The sequence below is a fragment of the Bufo gargarizans genome, chromosome 6 (genome assembly GCF_014858855.1).
Source record: "Bufo gargarizans isolate SCDJY-AF-19 chromosome 6, ASM1485885v1, whole genome shotgun sequence".
Taxonomy (NCBI): Eukaryota; Metazoa; Chordata; class Amphibia; order Anura; family Bufonidae; genus Bufo; species Bufo gargarizans.
The window spans coordinates 283,415,755-283,435,162 of NC_058085.1; the positions used below are offsets into that span (position 1 = coordinate 283,415,755).

Consider the following 19,408-nt stretch of genomic DNA (forward strand, 5'->3'; position numbering starts at 1 on the left):
ACAAAGAAGGCCCACGACGATTGAACAGTTAGAGGCCTGTATTAGACAAGAATGGGAGAGCATTCCTATTTCTAAACTTGAGAAACTGGTCTCCTCGGTCCCCAGACGTCTGTTGAGTGTTGTAAGAAGAAGGGGAGATGCCACACAGTAGTGAAAATGGCCTTGTCCCAACTTTTTGGGGATTTGTTGACACCATGAAATTCTGATTCAACATATCTTTCCCTTAAAATGGTACATTTTCTCAGTTTAAACTTTTGTTCCGTGATTTATGTTCTATTCTGAATAAAATATTAGAAGTTGGCACCTCCACATCATTGCTTTCAGTTTTTATTCACGATTTGTATACTGTCCCAACTTTTTGGGAATCCGGTTTGTATATACAGTATATATATATATATATATACAGGTCCTTCTCAAAAAATTAGCATATTGTGATAAAGTTCATTATTTTCTGTAATGTACTGATAAACATTAGACTTTCATATATTTTTGATTCATTACACACCAACTGAAGTAGTTCAAGGCTTTTATTGTTTTAATATTGATGATTTTGGCATACAGCTCATGAAAACCCAAATTTCCTATCTCAAAAAATTAGCATATTTCATCCGACCAATAAAAGAAAAGTGTTTTTAATACAAAAAAAGTCAACCTTCAAATAATTATGTTCAGTTATGCACTCAATACTTGGTCGGGAATCCTTTTGCAGAAATGACTGCTTCAATGCGGCGTGGCATGGAGGCAATCAGCCTGTGGCACTGCTGAGGTGTTATGGAGGCCCAGGATGCTTCGATAGCGGCTTTAAGCTCATCCAGAGTCTTGGGTCTTGCGTCTCTCAACTTTCTCTTCCCAATATCCCACAGATTCTCTATGGGGTTCAGGTCAGGAGAGTTGGCAGGCCAATTGAGCACAGTAATACCATGGTCAGTAAACCATTTACCAGTGGTTTTGGCACTGTGAGCAGGTGCCAGGTCGTGCTGAAAAATGAAATCTTCATCTCCATAAAGCTTTTCAGCAGATGGAAGCATGAAGTGCTCCAAAATCTCCTGATAGCTAGCTGCATTGACCCTGCCCTTGATAAAACACAGTGGACCAACACCAGCAGCTGACATGGCACAGACCATCACTGACTGTGGGTACTTGACACTGGACTTCAGGCATTTTGGCATTTCCCTCTCCCCAGTCTTCCTCCAGATTCTGGCACCTTGATTTCCAAATGACATGCAACAGTCCAGTGCTGCTTCTCTGTAGCCCAGGTTAGGCGCTTCTGCCGCTGTTTCTGGTTCAAAAGTGGCTTGACCTGGGGAATGCGGCACCTGTAGCCCATTTCCTGCACACGCCTGTACACGGTGGCTCTGGATGTTTCTACTCCAGACTCAGTCCACTGCTTCCGCAGGTCCCCCAAGGTCTGGAATCGGTCCTTCTCCACAATCTTCCTCAGGGTCCGGTCACCTCTTCTCGTTGTGCAGCGTTTTCTGCCACACTTTTTCCTTCCCACAGACTTCCCACTGAGGTGCCTTGATACAGCACTCTGGGAACAGCCTATTCGTTCAGAAATTTCTTTCTGTGTCTTACCCTATTGCTTGAGGGTGTCAATGATGGCCTTCTGGACAGCAGTCAGGTCAGCAGTCTTACCCATGATTGCGGTTTTGAGTAATGAACCAGGCTGGGAGTTTTTAAAAGCCTTAGGAATCTTTTGCAGGTGTTTAGAGTTAATTAGTTGATTCAGATGATTAGGTTAATAGCTCGTTTAGAGAACCTTTTCGTGATATGCTAATTTTTTTAGATAGGAATTTTGGGTTTTCATGAGCTGTATGCCAAAATCATCAATATTAAAACAATAAAAGGCTTGAACTACTTCAGTTGGTGTGTAATGAATCTAAAATATATGAAAGTCTAATGTTTATCAGTACATTACAGAAAATAATTAATTTTATCACAATATGCTAATTTTTTTAGAAGGACCTGTATATATATATATATATATATATATAAATATATATATATATATATATATATATATATATATATACATATAATGCAGTAAGCAGTCAAGGTGGAAAGGTATCAGAAAATGTTTGAAATAATAATAAATCCAGTGGTTAATAAAATGAAATATAAAATACAGCTATTGCTATAATATAGTACCTTACACTCCATTAATTACTTTGAAATAATCACATGTCGACATATTCAGATAACCAGACAGTGATACTCATCACCAATATAATATAATGTAATAAAATAATCTGGCAATGGACTATTGCATAAAACTCATATGATCTGCTTATGATGGACTAATATTTGCATAGTTCAATAATTGTAGGTTATAAGTTGGCTAATAACACAGTGCAAGAACAGTCCACACTGTGTGGATAACAGTCTTATAACACATTGTCCCTTCATATGGTTATCACACCAAGCACTTGCGGTCTTTGTCTTTGGTGTTCAGTAGTGAGTACTGCACCTGTACCTCCCCCCCTCATGCAGAAGGGGGTGTTGAATTCAGGAGTGATGTAGAAAAAATAAATAGTTGTAATCTGCTCTCCGATATCTTTGTGTAAGGAAAGCTAAAAATCTCAACCGCAGTCAGTCAAAGGTGTTCTCATGTTAAGTTCCGCTGAGCATCTGTCCCGCCCTGCTCACTCGGTTTACTTTTATTTACTCCCAAAAGGTGTGAAAGGGGCTGGCCCAAAACAAGGATACAGGAAGTGATGACATAGGAAGACAAGACACCATCATTTAGAATAACCTAGCTAGCTAACAAACACATGTATACAATAACCTACCATTACCACTGGAGCTAATTTTATCCAGCCTTGCTCAGTGATCAATGCCAGATAAAATTACTATGATCCTCATGCATCTTCATTTACAGGACAACGTCATTATCTCCAGCGGCTGATCAGGCACACTAGAGACAACAAACGCACGTTCCTTTCATATATTGTTCTCTTAAAAAATGCATCCACGCCAAGCCAATAAATCCACGTCTTGCGTGGAGGCCCTAGCCGGCGTCCATACATCAGCCAAGAAAACACTGCTCTGCTGAACACATCAGTCTCCCCCGGCCCACAGCCCAGTGCTTAGCACATGGACCATTCGCCGACGGAGACCTCTGCGCCCAGCAGCTGTGACAGGACATACACAGGAAGATATCCACTCCAATGGTTTACCCTGACACTGAGAGACATGATGACAATACACAAAATTTCCACAACAGGAGGGCATGTGTTGTCGCTGGCCGGGTACATGAGTACCTGATTCTCAAAGAGTTACTGCTGAGATCTCATTATGTACCCGGTCAGCAGCAGAGAGGAGGGCTTGGGCGGCCACATGGGCATCGGCCCACCGGGAAATTTCCCTGTATGGTCTATGGCTAATCCGCCCCTGGCTGATCTATATGGTTCACAGTACGGAGATCATCAGTACTGCTACACAAGTTAATCCATCCATATAGAGGAAAATTTTTATGTCTACAGAGTTGTGTGAGGGCTCAATTTTTGTAGAACGATCCTTAGTTGATACCGTTCTGGAGTGGATGGAACTCCTGAATCACGTTTTATTAAATTTTTTGGGGAGGTGAAGTGACAAAGAATGGCAAATTAGCGATTTTGCTGTTTTTTCTTTCGCCGTAAGGGATAAATATTTTTATATTTTAATAGTATTGGTGTTTTCGCAACGATGCCTATGAAATTTATTTTCAATTTTTTTATATAATTTTGTTTTCATTTTAGGGAAAGAGGGTGATTAGAATTTTTATATTCTATTTTTAAAAACGTTTTATTTCCTTCTTTTTTTTTTTACACTTTTTAATAGTTCCCTTATGTAACTTAAACAAGCAGTCATTAGATTGACTCTCTCATAGACTCCAATGCATTAGCTTTGTTCTTACTGATCAGAAGTACAGAAAGCTCAACAGGGCAGTTGTATATCCTTAGTTATAGAAGCCTGCTGCTAAAAAGCAACTGAAAAAATAAACTGTAAATGACATACATCAAAAATTCCAGGAAGACTGAACCTATGCTTTAAAGGAAACCTGTCGCCTCCAAAAACCCTCCCAAGCCGCCAGCAGTACCTGACAGTAGCCAGCAGCGTGTTTCCGACGATAATTTTCTTCCTGAAGGCCGATGCGGCTAATGCTCAGAAAACGTTCTTTTATCCCCTGCCGGCGTGCTTCTCTAGTCATGCTTGAAGTCAGGGGGTCAGCGGCCTTCTTGCTTCAAGTCAAGATAACCATGCCCCCTTCCCGGCCCTTCGCTGTGACTGACAGCGCTTATACAGAGAGTTCGACAAAGCCAGCCGAACTGCCGTCTGTCAGTCACAGGGAAGGGGGCATGGTTATCTTGACTTGAAGCAAAGTCCTGTTTTGCACCAAAATGTGTGACTTCTTGACATTTTCACCACTGTAACCACTTTTGAAAAGAAGATGGGAAAGTGGATGTGGGTAGGTATGTTAATTTGTTTCACACCAGGTTTATCACTGCGACCTTAAAAAAAAAGGATGCATCAAATTTAAAAAATGTGCAATGCTTGATAAATTTGGTGCAAAGTGAAAAACTGACTTCAAAAATGTATAATGAGAGGAATTTTTGAATTTCGTTTTGGAGGAGTCTTCATTTCTGTAACTCAAGCCAAATTTTTCAAATGTAGCACAATATTTCATAAATCTCTGCCTTGAGATGATACGTAACTTTCTAGACCACCCCTTCACTGGAGTAAATCTAAGACAATTTTTTTTTACTTTTTTAAAAAGTTGCAGCTGATAGATCAGCTGAACAGGCTAACCATGGCCACTTTCCAAAACAGGAGTGGATTAAAAATCTAAAATGTCACAACATTTTTGCCCATATAAGCCCAAAAAGTCACAAAGCCCTATTTTGCAATTATGGCTACTGTCACCCATCTAGCACAGCAATCCAACAGGAAACTGCCTGCCAGAGATTTCTGGATCTGGTATAGCCGAATAGTGCTGTGTGCCTGCTGGACCCCATTGACTAAAATGGGAACAGACAGGGATCTGGCTGCTCCCTGGCATAAATGGTGGGGTTCAGCCAGTCAAAAATTGCTGAACGCAACAGTTTTTGTCCAGCCAAATTCTGCCATTTATGTTGGGCAGCAGCTGGATCCCTGATGGTTCCCATTATGGTCAGTGAGACACAGTGGGCAGGCTATGCCAGATCCAGGGAACTCTGTCAGATTGTTCTCTGCAGGAACAGTCTGCCATATTACTGTGCCGCATGTGTTAAAGGAGCATTACTGAAGCGAGAATTCTGAAGCTTAGGACTTTATAAATCCCTTCCTATTGGATGTGTTCCAATAAATGGTTTGCCCCATTTTATTCATCTGTGACAGGTGGGAAGACCCAAAATAGGCAGCCTCAGCCCTGCGTTTACATCACTTACCAATTAAGAAGAAGTCTTGTGCCCCCAATTGTCCCCACCTATCCTCTGCCTCACTCTGCGGGAATAGCGTTCTATTCCACAAAATAAATTCTACACTCAGGCAGCATCTTGATCTTTTTTACTTTGATAGATTTTCATATAAAAGTGGCATCTTCTGTAACTGAATTCCCAAAAAAGACAGAAGTCTTGCAGATTTGTCTTGTCACTGACGTTAAAGGTGTTGAGAAGCATGGGAAGGTGACAGGTTCAGGGCTGACTGTGATGTGGTTTAATGAATTATCATACAGGGTGAGAGGAATCAGTTCAGAAACTTATTAGAGTGTACAAGCTTCTCTTCAACCGTCTGTCCGCAGGACAATAGTCTACGCGGCTGGCACCACATTATACAGGTCTCTCTGCTTCTTGTCTGGACACTTCCTCTTATTACAGTGGATCAAAGATACAAATGTCCCCATGAAGTTTTCTCGTTGCGATTTATTTTTCAAAACACCTCTATGCCCCCAGAGTCCCATAGATGACACTTCTATTCAGCAATGGCAAGCTGTATGTCAGATCCTAATCATCACAAAGGTACAGAGGACTAGGACTTGCTTCTCCTGCTAATGAAAATCATTATCGACCATTATCTGCTTTAATTAATTTATTCATCAAATTCTGATTTGGGTGGCAGTGTTCCTGCTGTGAACACCACGAAGACACGTCTTTGTTTTCGTAGCTGCAGAGTGGGTATTTAGTTTGATTGGAACCGCATACAATTATCAGCTGGTGTAACCTTTTGTGGGCTCAGATGGCACATCAAGTAAATAAGAGGAAATTGGAAGCATTATGTGTGCATCAGACTATATTTACCCTCTTCTGTTAACCATAGTGACGTTGAAGAGATGTATCCTTCATTAAAGCTTCCATAGGGATAGGAGGCAAGAGTGAGCACTTTCTCTGTGCTCTGGATTACGTCGTGAGCTTGAGCAAAGGTAAAATGTATTTTTCTCCATCTGTGAAACTACACGGCTCAGCACAACTTGAAAAAGTGGGTGAGGATTAGCAGGAGGTTCATAGCCTCCCATGGCCCAACAGACTTACTATAATTTATGCCAGGAACTGCCATGAATTATAGCAATGCAAATCTCCTCCATCTCATGGCTGCCATTGACTTTCATTTATGGAGCATGGACAGGCAAAGATGAGACAAACTTATTAAGAGGACTCTGCCCCTTACTCCAGCGCACTTTTGACGAAGAACGGCATATGACATGTCATTCTTGGTAAATCCCTACCCCCATAGAAATTATTAATGTGAAGTCAAAGGCAAATGCATAAAGAAAAGGAATAGAGATAGTTTACAGATAATAGATTCATAAATCAGGTGAACGCTCTGACGTGATTCAAAGGAGTTTGTCACCAGGAAATTCACTGTTAAACCAGGCACAGTAGGGCTAGCTCAGCTGAATGTAATGAAACCTGTCACTTAGTGATCCATTCCGTCATTCTGGAGAAAAAGAACTTTTAATCCATATGCAGATGAGCAGTTGAGTGCACTGAGGGCAGGCCCAAGCCACTCTGTGCACCTGCGCTTCCTCTGCCAGCCTCTCCCTTTCCTTTCTGACAGTACCACGTTTTTGCCTAATCATCTTCCCTGGACCTATGAATCAAGAAGGAGAGCGAGGGACTAGCAGAGGTAGCAGGAGGAAGAAGGGTGCACAGAGTGGCTTAAATGCTCATTTGCATATGGATTAAAATGTATTTTCGCATATTTCGTTAAATGTCATCTAGCCATAAGGTGGTACAATGCTGCTATTATCTTCCAGGGAAGATCTGCTTGCCCAGTTGTTAATTGTATAAGTTCTCGATCCAGACTACTATTTATGATCCAGATCATACACTAAACATTAAAAGGGTATTCCGGTTTTTACTTGTTTCATTTATTTTCTCATATCATAGGAAATCATATAATTTTCTAATATACATGTATTTAAAATTCTGCATACATCCCTTTCTTATATCAGGCAGTTGACCCCAATCTGCAATAGAATGGTGTATAGCCCATGTATCAGTCTTGTGTAATGTATCCATTGCCTGACTGAAATACGGCATTAGTTATGTGACACTATTCACATCATATAATCCCTGACGTTCAGTAAACAGCAGTATTACATGACATACATGTGCTGGACACATTCAAAGATTAATAAATACGATTAGTGGTGGAATGATGATATTTTCTGTGGTTATTACAGTGACTACGTTACTGTGTGTATTTACATGGTTGGCTGCCTCTAGGTGATGTTGTAAAATGGTTGCTTATCTCTAGGTGATGTCATGTTGTTAATAAAGTTTAGTGTTAAAATAAAAAGACACAGACACGATGTTCAGGTGCTGCCTCAGGCAGTTATACTGTACATGTTCTGTTACCTAATACATTACTCTATTAGTGTTGATCGAGCATGATTGGCTGAACACCAGTTCGGCTCGAGCATCACGATGCTTGGCACATCGCAGTGTTCAGCCGAATATCGTGTCGTGATCATGCAGCTCTATAGTGTAGTGGTTAAGGTTCTTGGCTGTAATGTAGAAGGTTGTGAGTTCAAATCCCGCCAGAAGCATTTCAGAAATAGAGGCTAAATTAAATATATATATATATTTTTTGTAATTGTAAAAAATTGTGTGTGTGTGTGTATATATATATATATATATATATATATATATAAATAAAATCATACTTTTTTGCCATAATATATTTACATATATTATAATATATATTCTAAATATGTAATAATATATGTAAATATATTATGGCTAAAAACGTATATATATATGTTTAAATTAAATTTAGTAAGTATTCCTATACAGCAGAAGTCTCATATTTTATTTTATTTTAGTAACTGGCCATGCAGGTCTATAGTGTAGTGCATAAGATTCTTGGCTGTAATGGAGAAGGTTGTGAGTTTGAATCCCACCAGAAATAGAGGCTAAATTAGATTTAAATATACTGGGTGTCCCCAAGCACTGACTCCATATATGGACATAGCTATATCTGGAGTCAGAGCATGGACTCCTAAGCCGAACTAGAGTCCCGACACCCTCCCCTTTTCAGAGCAGGGGGTGCCTGGTTTAATGCTCGGGTTCTCCCATTGACTTCCATCGTGCATCAGGAAGTGTTCTACACGAGCACTTTGGTGCTCGATCAACACTAATTACTATGCATGTGTTCACTATTCACCTGGGCAGTTAATTGAAATCCAGGTCACATAATACATGTGAATGTCCCATAATGGCTTACATGACTGACACCATGTTTAGTATTATCCAGATCTCCTATGGCTGCATTTTACAGGACTAAAATGGGCCGTGCCATTTTTTTTTCTTTAGGTGGAGGCTACTGTATGGATATAATAAAGGTCTGCAAGCAAAATTTTAAATAGATGTATATAACAAAAAAGTTCAACATCCTATTCTCTAAATAAATAAATAATAAATATAATTATTAAAACTGGAATACCGCTTTAAGTACTGGGTATAATTCCATCTGCTGGACACCCTTTAGGATGACTATTAGGCTTCATGCACACGACCGTTGTGTGGTCCGCAATTTGTGGAATGGCATGGACAGCCTTCAATAAAAATGCCTATTCTTGTCCGTAAAGCGTGGACAAAAATAGGACATGTTATTTTTCTTAGCGGGGCCACGGAACGGAACAACGGATGCGAACAGCACACGGAGTGCTGTCTGCATCTTTTGCGGCCCCATTGAAGTTAATGGGTCAGCATCCTAGCTGCCAAAACGGCGGCTCGGATGCGGACCAAAACATGGCTGCATTCAGATAGACATAATACTGGTGCTTTCTTTCCAATGGCTGAAAAATCCAACATAGCAGACATTATTTGTGTATAATTCTCAAACTATTGTATGGGCAGCTTTACTTTAACATCGCAGGTTACGATGTGCACATACTCTTCTGTATAGTTGAATTATGATGCCTTATTCTTGCCATTACCGTATATATAGTATTCCCTGCATTCCACTTTGAAGGTGTTGGGTTTTGATACGATACACACAGTATTGAAGGAGCTGCTCCTTACATGAGTGACTTGGTGTTGGTCCTTTATATGCATAGCTCCAAAAATTCCAAATTATTTTTTTTTTTTCAACAGTTTGGCCCCCAGAGAGAACAGTGGTGCTAATGTCAATCCCCCATAACAGATCCTCTTTGATATGGTGCATCTGCATTTTACTAGTTTTCCCAGCAAAAATTGTGGATGTGATTACTTGCGGATATGCAGAGGTTATATTATCCGTGTGTAGTATTATATGCTGTACTCTTCATAGCAGTCAGGGTACAAGGTGCACACGCTGATGTGAAAGACCAGTCTAGCACCAATGAGTTGTTTGTGCCGCAATCCTCAGACACTCAGACTGAACTCTCTCCCCTATGCACAGAAGCATCACACAGTTCACGTACAGTTCATCCATGCAGACAGCGAAGGAAAGTCAGCTCGGATTAGGAGCATTGATTTAAACTGGATTCTGCCCAGCTATGGATTTTTTCCAGCCGCTTCCATAAATCTGTTCTGATTTAGAAGGCTGGCATTTAAGGGGTGTCACAACACAAGCTGACAGTACATTGTCCTCTAATGGTGTTGTCACATGGAAATTCCAGTCATGAAAAAGCAGGTTCAGAGGATACTGGGATTTTTTCATTATCTCTGCAGCTCTATGGGAATATAGTCTTTGGAGTGAACAGGGAATATTTCCCGATCCATATCGACACAGATAACGTCTACTATTCTCTGCACAGTACGTGCACATATACAGGGAGTGCAGAATTATTAGGCAAATGAGTATTTTGACCACATCATTCTCTTTATGCATGTTGTCTTACTCCAAGCTGTATAGGCTCGAAAGCCTACTACCAATTAAGCATATTAGGTGATGTGCATCTCTGTAATGAGAAGGGGTGTGGTCTAATGACATCAACACCCTATATCAGGTGTGCATAATTATTAGGCAACTTCCTTTCCTTTGGCAAAATGGGTCAAAAGAAGGACTTGACAGGCTCAGAAAAGTCAAAAATAGTGAGATATCTTGCAGAGGGATGCAGCACTCTTAAAATTGCAAAGCTTCTGAAGCGTGATCATCGAACAATCAAGTGTTTCATTCAAAATAGTCAACAGGGTCGCAAGAAGCGTGTGGAAAAACCAAGGCGCAAAATAACTGCCCATGAACTGAGAAAAGTCAAGCGTGCAGCTGCCAAGATGCCACTTGCCACCAGTTTGGCCATATTTCAGAGCTGCAACATCACTGGAGTGCCCAAAAGCACAAGGTGTGCAATACTCAGAGACATGGCCAAGGTAAGAAAGGCTGAAAGACGACCACCACTGAACAAGACACACAAGCTGAAACGTCAAGACTGGGCCAAGAAATATCTCAAGACTGATTTTTCTAAGGTTTTATGGACTGATGAAATGAGAGTGAGTCTTGATGGGCCCGTGGCTGGATTGGTAAAGGGCAGAGAGCTCCAGTCCGACTCAGACGCCAGCAAGGTGGAGGTGGAGTACTGGTTTGGGCTGGTATCATCAAAGATGAGCTTATGGGGCCTTTTCGGGTTGAGGATGGAGTCAAGCTCAACTCCCAGTCCTACTGCCAGTTTCTGGAAGACACCTTCTTCAAGCAGTGGTACAGGAAGAAGTCTGCATCCTTCAAGAAAAACATGATTTTCATGCAGGACAATGCTCCATCACACGCGTCCAAGTACTCCACAGCGTGGCTGGCAAGAAAGGGTATAAAAGAAGAAAATCTAATGACATGGCCTCCTTGTTCACCTGATCTGAACCCCATTGAGAACCTGTGGTCCATCATCAAATGTGAGATTTACAAGGAGGGAAAACAGTACACCTCTCTGAACAGTGTCTGGGAGGCTGTGGTTGCTGCTGCACGCAATGTTGATGGTGAACAGATCAAAACACTGACAGAATCCATGGATGGCAGGCTTTTAAGTGTCCTTGCAAAGAAAGGTGGCTATATTGGTCACTGATTTGTTTTTGTTTTGTTTTTGAATGTCAGAAATGTATATTTGTGAATGTTGAGATGTTATATTGGTTTCACTGGTAAAAATAAATAATTGAAATGGGTATATATTTGTTTTTTGTTAAGTTGCCTAATAATTATGCACAGTAATAGTCACATGCACACACAGATATCCCCCTAAAATAGCTAAAACTAAAAACAAACTAAAAACTACTTCCAAAAATATTCAGCTTTGATATTAATGAGTTTTTTGGGTTCATTGAGAACATGGTTGTTGTTCAATAATAAAATTAATCCTCAAAAATACAACTTGCCTAATAATTCTGCACTCCCTGTACAAATGTGCTATCTCTGTACTACAGTATGTCTAGTCGATAAGCTTGAGCAGTTCTGCATAGAGAGCAGTTGGGCTGGTGTTGGGTATTAAAGGGTTTCTGGTTAGAACAAGTTATCCTTTATTCACTGAATCTGTGGGGGTCCAACTGCTAGGACTATCCACCAATCTTGGCTATCTGCAGCAGTCCCATAGACGTTGAATGAAGCAGTGGTGGTTGGGGACATGAGTTCCTCATTTTTGTGATCAGTTGGGGTCCTAGCAGTTGTAACCCCGCCAGGGGCATAGCTAAAGGCTCAGGGGCCCTGGAGCAAGAGCTCAGCTTGGGCCCCACTTCCCTCAGTGCTTTGTGGCCAGGGGCAGGGAAGCACACAGCCTTCATGCTGCCTGAGGCAAAAATGTAAACCCCCCCCCCCATACCAAATTTTTGACCTAACCCCTTTCCTTCCAGTCAGAGGTGTAACTTGACCAGCATGCACTTTCTATAATACCGGTGTCTTCTTATGCGGCACAAGGGTCTTTAGGCCTCCTCATGTTCCTGGGCCCGGTAGCGATGGCTACCTCTGCAACCCCTATAGCTACGCCCCTGACCCCCACAATGTATCTAGTGGATAGAGGATAACTTGCAGTAACTGGAATACCCTTTTAAATAATATATAACTCTTGTAGCTCTAAAACTTCCTTCACATGGGCCCACATTTACTAATATAATTGCGTCTAGACCTTGTTGTAAAAGGGCGTATGGCCTAATATGCATTATTTTGCACCAGCATTTTTGGCACAAAATTCTTTTTCCAACAGGTGGCATAAAGTTAGACAAAAATGTCTGGCCATGTACTAAAAGTTATCATCCAGTGTGACCCACTGTGATAAATTTGGCACACTTTTAGATTGTTTGTCTAAATTTCAGTTTTTAATTTTTTTTTTTGTGGTTAAACACCATGTGCTTGTTTTTTTAGTTTAATATTTGTAAACAGGCATGCCTAGCTTCATCCACACAATATAGATACTGTCAGTGTGCATGCTGCATTTTTCACAGCCCCCAGAGTGAATAGGACGCATTCTACAATTTGCGAGACAGACACGTGGATGTGGACAGGGAGGATTGTCAGAAAACACAACATATCTACAGCATGCTGCTTGTTGTAAAAAAAAATAAAAAAAACGGTGTAAACTAAAAGTCTAAAGATCTGCCAAGCTCGATGATACATTTGGTGCATGGCTATACACTTACTATAGGTTGCAGCATTATTAATGAGCACTGAAGGCTGAACACTGGATATTTATGTATTGGCCACCTGTTGTCCAAAAGAGGCACATTTTCTAGGACCTTATGTCCACTGTATTTGGGTGCAAGCAGTAACATGGTAACATATTACATAAGGCCGAAAAAAGAGATTTGTCCATCCAGTTCAGACTGTTATCCTGCAAGTTGATCCAGTGGAAAGCAAAAAAAAAAACAAAAAAAAAAAAAACCTGTGAGCTAGAAGTCAATTTTCCCCACTTTTTAGGAAAATAAATTCCTACTCGACTCCAATCGGGCAATTTGAATAACTCCCTGGATCAGTGACCCCTCTCTAGTAGCTATAGCCTGTAATATTATTACACTCCAGAAATACATCCAGGCCCATCTTGAATTCCTTTATTGTACTCACCATCACCACCTCCTCAGGCAGAGAGTTCCATAGTCTCACTGCCCTTACCGTAAAGAATCCTCTTCTATGATTGTGTACAAACCTTCTAACATGCAGTACCGACCTGGAAATTTACCTGACTTATGGATCTTAAATTCACAGCTTGTCAATTTAAGTTGCGAATTTTCACCGTGGACTTCATCTGTGCAATACACTGGGTAAAATCCTTGGCAAAAACCCGCCTTTCACACACAGATTTTGCTACGGATTTCACCACAAAATTCTGCGGCAAATCTGCAATGGATATTTACAACTGGACAGCAACATATGAACATGTTTGTAGAAAACTAGGTGCTGAAGGACAATGAAGGTTAGGGTCAGTGATTGCAAGCTCTTTGGCTATGTCGCCTTCTTTCCTAATGGATTTCTAATACATGCATGCTGTACACTGATTATAAAATGCAATTACCAATGTACTTACAGGCAGTCAAGGGGCTAAGACCTCCCCCAAGTGACACCAGTTTTGGAATTTCAAACATCTTAACTTCCTAATGTCATCAGCACGTCCCAAATCTCTCCCTTCAGTAAACAGCAATTCAAGATTCATTTGCAGCAAGTGCAATCCTACAATAAGCACTATTAGAGGCTAATTCTGGGCCCTAGAGATTCCTCCTCTTGGTAATCCAAGTGCAGACTAATTATTTAGAGTCTTCTGTCTGTTTCCTCAGACTGCTCCAGCATAAATATCCATCCACACTGACTTTCCAATCTAATCCTTAATTACATTATTGAAGGAATTCTACAGAGGATGATGTACGTCTTCACTGGACAATTATACACATGATATGGATGCACTGGTGATTAAAAACTACTACTCCTGAGTCCCATCCTTCACTTTACAGCTGAAACACTCATTACTTCTTTTAACAGATGTGGTGCAGCTGCAAAACATATCGGCAAGAAGAGATAGATCTAAATGTAATGTTGTACTTGCTATTTTCAGTATTATAGCCAACTAAAATAATGGGTCATCATTAGGAACACCTATTTGTCTTTGAAAATTCCAGCTGTTTTAAAAAGCTAATAATTCCGATCGCCCATATAAAATGCCTAAATATCTAAAAAAATATTTTATGTACCTGGGTATTAATTCACATCATATTTCATGATAACAACGATTCTCCACCTGGAAATGACATTTGTCTCAGCTGGTGGAATGGGGGGTCAGGGGGACCACAGTTCTCTACCACCAGACAACCCATTATCAGATTATAACTGGCCCATCGATCAGCTGATCACCTTGCATCTGACTTCAGAAACTCCCAGCAATCAGCTGGTATCAACAGGGTAAACTGCAGCCAGCCATACGAAAATGTAGTATTACATGAGGACCATGCAGATGAGAAGACCATGCAGTACAGATGCAGTAATCGTCATCTTAATTCGTAACATGTTAAGCAAATAATCGCAAGAAACCTTTAAATGACTTTTTCAATAGCTTTCAGTGGCCTTTATGATATCATAACCTATTGTAACGTAACATAATATCATACTGAGGTAAATGAATGGAGTTGGTACTCTGTGAAGGAATTGCTTTCATGAGTTAGGGTTGCCTCTCCTCCTACTATTATAAGATGGCCATTTGTCTCAATATTTGTATCTTCATTGCCTATAACCTATGTTCCTACATCTATTCTTACAGAAAGTCCAGCAGTACACCGTGGTAATCCAAGCCACAGACATGGAAGGCAACTTAAATCATGGATTATCAAACACAGCCACCGCTATCATAACTGTTAAAGATGTGAACGACAATCCGCCTGAGTTCACCTTAAAAATGGTGAGTTACATGTGTACTTGTCATACTGGTTAGACTGTAATATACAGAAAGTATCGGGGACGGGGGGATTTACATTGAAGAAGGTCTGAAAAATGACACCTAACCAACCAAAGCACCATTTTTGGACTGGTACTGACACAATTATTACTTATAAACCTGATTTCAAACCATTAAGAATATACTGTAATACAATTCTGCTACACAATAAACTACAAAAAAAAAAGTCCTCAGATTTTCCACCTGGTAAAATTGAAAACTCCGCATTAGTAGAGCAATTGAGGTTTTTGGATGGAAACTTCATTTTCTACAAGGTCTATTTCCTCAATGAATTTCAATCTGTTTTCTATATTTCCTTATTAATTACTCAGTGACAGGACTTAGCTGCTATACATGGCATGGACCCAGCCAGTGACTAAATGGGAACCACACAGCACTCCGGCGATCTTTGGCGTTTCTTTCTGTAGTTATTCCCACATGCAAATATTGGAGTCTAGAGATGGCAAATATGTACTAGCAAATGTACTGTGTCCAGAATTGAGGGGATAAACTAGCTCTAAACTTCAGCTGCATAAGAAATGTATGATTTGCTTAAAATTAAGTTTTCTTATTCAAAAAGTAGTCATTAGCAATAAAATAGCTGTTACTTTCACTAGAAAACTTACATTTACATTTACATAAGCTCTAATAAAATCCTCTGAAGGACCTCAACAAGACGAGATAAATTAACAAATGGTTGCATTCTTTAAATCTCAGGATACAAGTTTCTGATCTCTTATATTTAGCCATCACACATCAATGGCTGACATCTTGTAGAAACAGTAATCCTATATACCAGGCGTGCTCAACCTGCGGCCCTCCAGCTTTTGCAAAACTACAACTCCCATCATTCCCTGACAGCCTACAGCTATCATTCTACAGAAGGGCATCGTGGGAGTTGTAGTTTTACAACAGCTGGAGGGCCGCAGGTTGAGCATCCCTGCTATATATATTGATGATTTTTAATTATTACAATCTTCCTATTGCTAATTAGTAGCCAGAATCATGAAATGGTTACGTTGCAGTTGTACTTCTAACTGGGTCACTTTCATAGCTGCTGTGACTATGTTAGTCCTCTTCGTATTGATTTGACATTTCTACTTTATACATTTCATACTCCAGTAAATTAGGATTACATGATGTACCTGAAGATGTTCATGTCATTGAAAGGTGATATTGGTTTATATTTTATTTCTGAATTCATATTGTATTTGTGTTTAGTTGAACTTCGGCAGGGAGATATCAGGTTCCCAAAATTGCACTGTATATATCATACAAGCAAACGTGTATTGAGATATTCTCAATCGGGGGCCGGAGACAAGTGGCCATCTTGCCTCATTTTAGGCCCATATTTTTGTGTAAAGTAAATAATAGGGTAAATTATATTTTATTTCAGAGCTTGATGAACTTCCTCATCAGTAAATTGTATTAAAAACTTAGCCACTTGGGGACACAACACCACTGAGGCCAGTCATTGGCTGCAGTGGCGCACATGACCCTATCTGGAAAGAGGTTCACAGGCCAGGGACTGGAAGATCAGTGGATGAAGCCAGAATGGAGTTGCAGGGTACAACGCTTTGCTGGAGACTGTTAAAAAAAAGTCCCAAAGGCTGGACAAACCCTTTAAGGTCAAAATCAGCTATATCATTAAAGGGGTTCTCCTGGAATTATTTAAACTGGCTGCCAGAAACCTATCCTAGAATGTGTTCAGGACTGGTTGCCTCCACATGCAGAGCTGCCTAGGGGTGAGGGGTTGGGGCCTCATTACACACTGCACTCTGGCACGTGCATTAACTACACATTGTTAGGCCTTCCTGTCAGACTCCTCAGCCATCATTACCCTCTATACAGCAATGTAGTGACGCCCAGCCCCGTAGCCGCACTCGGGCAGTTCTGCAAATGAGGGAAACTAGTCCTGCTCATATTGTAGGACAGGTTGCTTGTGTCCATTTTGAATCATTACCAGAGAACCCCTTTAAGGTGTTTATATACACTAGGGCAGGCATGTCCAAACTGCGGCCCTCCAGCTGTTGCAAAACTACAACTCCCAGCATGCCTGGATAGCTTACAGCTATTAGGGCATGCTGGGAGTTGTAGTTTTGCAACAGCTGGGGGGCCGCAGTTTGGACATGCCTGCACTAGGGAGACCCAAAAATGTGTGCCAACTATATTTAAATATGGCATAAGTTCAATATCTACAATAAAAAATGGGCATTTTGGGGACTTTAGTTTCCAGTATTAATGTAACTGTTAGGGACTTCATCAACTTACATTTAGAGATCTTTAGAGATCATAAGTCAGGCATGTCCAAACTGCGGCCCTCCAGCTGTTGCAAAACTACAACTCCCAGCATGCCCTAATAGCTGTAAGCTATCCAGGCATGCTGGGAGTTGTAGTTTTGCAACAGCTGGAGGGCCGCACTTTGGAAATGCCTGTCATAAGCAAACCACCCCAACAAATCAAAAATCACCACATCTCTAAGACATGACCAGACATTTCAAAACTGGCGGTATACGTGTAGCCCAGTGAGCTTGCATTCAGGTTATTTTCTTTGACCAGTACACTTCAGGATTTGAGCTCTGCAGTGCTTAAACTGCTAATCCACTCTTGCTGTGGCGCAGGAAATGTTGAGAGTAGCGTGCAGAGCGGAGAGAATAATCACACACCCCAGGCAGAACGTAACGAGTTCTTCTTTTCTTATCGCTTGCGGCTCCTATGTGATACGATCAGGTATTGTGAAGCACAACAGATGTTAAAGGTCAGTTCGACGCTGGCTACATCAGTCACAGGGGAACGTGGCAGATCCAATTCTGGATAAATTCCCAATTTGTCTTCCTAACAAGGTGATGGTATCAGGGATTTCAGTGTACGAGAGGAGCAGGGAACTGATTAAAGATTTTTGTGCTGTCAGAGCTGGATTCAATTCTGCAATCACTCAGCTGGCTTTCAAGTTTTCAAAGTCAAGTTCTTCTTTTTTTATTCTATCAAGTGCTTCCTATTTACATCTGACCTCCATAACACATAATTTGCTAAGATGAGATCACATTACTATGAGTAGGACAAGGCTCCTGCTTTATACCAGGCTGACTCTGAGCTCCATGTTGGTTTTTACATTTTAAGTTTGCTGTATATGCACAACCATATTTGTAAATGGTATAGCAGGACAGTTTTTATATATGCAATAATACATATTCAAAGCCACTTTTATATGTGCATTGCTGCCTGTCTACTATGGCGGAAGCTTAGATTATGTATGACCACAAGTGATGTCATTGTTTCATCCGTCCAGTTTCATCAGACAGACAGTGACTAACTGCCAGGCAGACTTTCTTCTCCAAAGACCTATGAGGATGCTGCAACCGTGTGACAGAAACCATGATAGGTGGCAAAGATTTTTGTCTTGTAGAAGTAGTTCTAGGAAATGTGGACTAATAGTGACATAGCCCTAGATAGTCCATGTGACTTTCAAATATCTAAACGTGACTTTCTAAAATATTTGATCTTGTGTTCGCAAATTGCGTCTAAATCCCATATTATTTTAGAGGATTTTGCAAAGTTGCAGCAACACAATTTTCTAATCACTGTCTTTTTCTATTACAACCCCTAAATCAGATATGTTACGGAGGGAATGCTCCCCTGTCTCTGAACAGGGAAATGGGAGTTGAGGCACTGCCAGACTCCTCCGGGAGCGGCTTATGTCCGAGACAATGAAAGGACTGGGCAGTTGAAATCCAACTGCTTGATCATTATCTCCCCTGACATCTGGCGTCAGGTGAGAGTTAGGAGGACTCCATACACATGAGATGTTTAGCTGGTCCAGATGAATTCAGTGGGTTTTCCCAAAATCTAGTGTGTGTCACCAGTTTAACTTCTTTCTGGCCTCTGCCATGCGTGTATGGCGAAAGTCGGGACTTTAAACATTGCGCTTGCTCAGAAGCTAAGTATCCCTAATAGCAGCTGGATGCCTACTGTTTTACATAGCAGACACTCGGAGGCAATGTCTGTGATCGGTGATAACACTGATCACGGACATTTAACCCCTCAGATGCCATGAGAGGGATTTCCCGCCTGGAGATCAAGGGGGAGATATCCAGCTGCTGTGGCAGCCTTATGCCTTCTAAATGCTCTGAGGCCTGC

At 40.9% G+C, this 19,408-nt stretch overlaps 1 protein-coding gene across 2 annotated transcripts in view; it reads left to right on the forward strand.

The window, feature by feature from the left end:
* CDH4 (cadherin 4) overlaps nucleotides 1–19,408 on the forward strand; it is an 837,767-nt gene that overhangs the window by 766,671 nt on the left and 51,688 nt on the right. For both annotated transcript variants that reach the window (XM_044299844.1, XM_044299845.1), the window contains exon 8: nucleotides 15,098–15,235. In XM_044299844.1, the coding sequence (XP_044155779.1) occupies nucleotides 15,098–15,235 (138 nt within the window). The remainder of the gene's footprint in view (nucleotides 1–15,097; nucleotides 15,236–19,408) is intronic.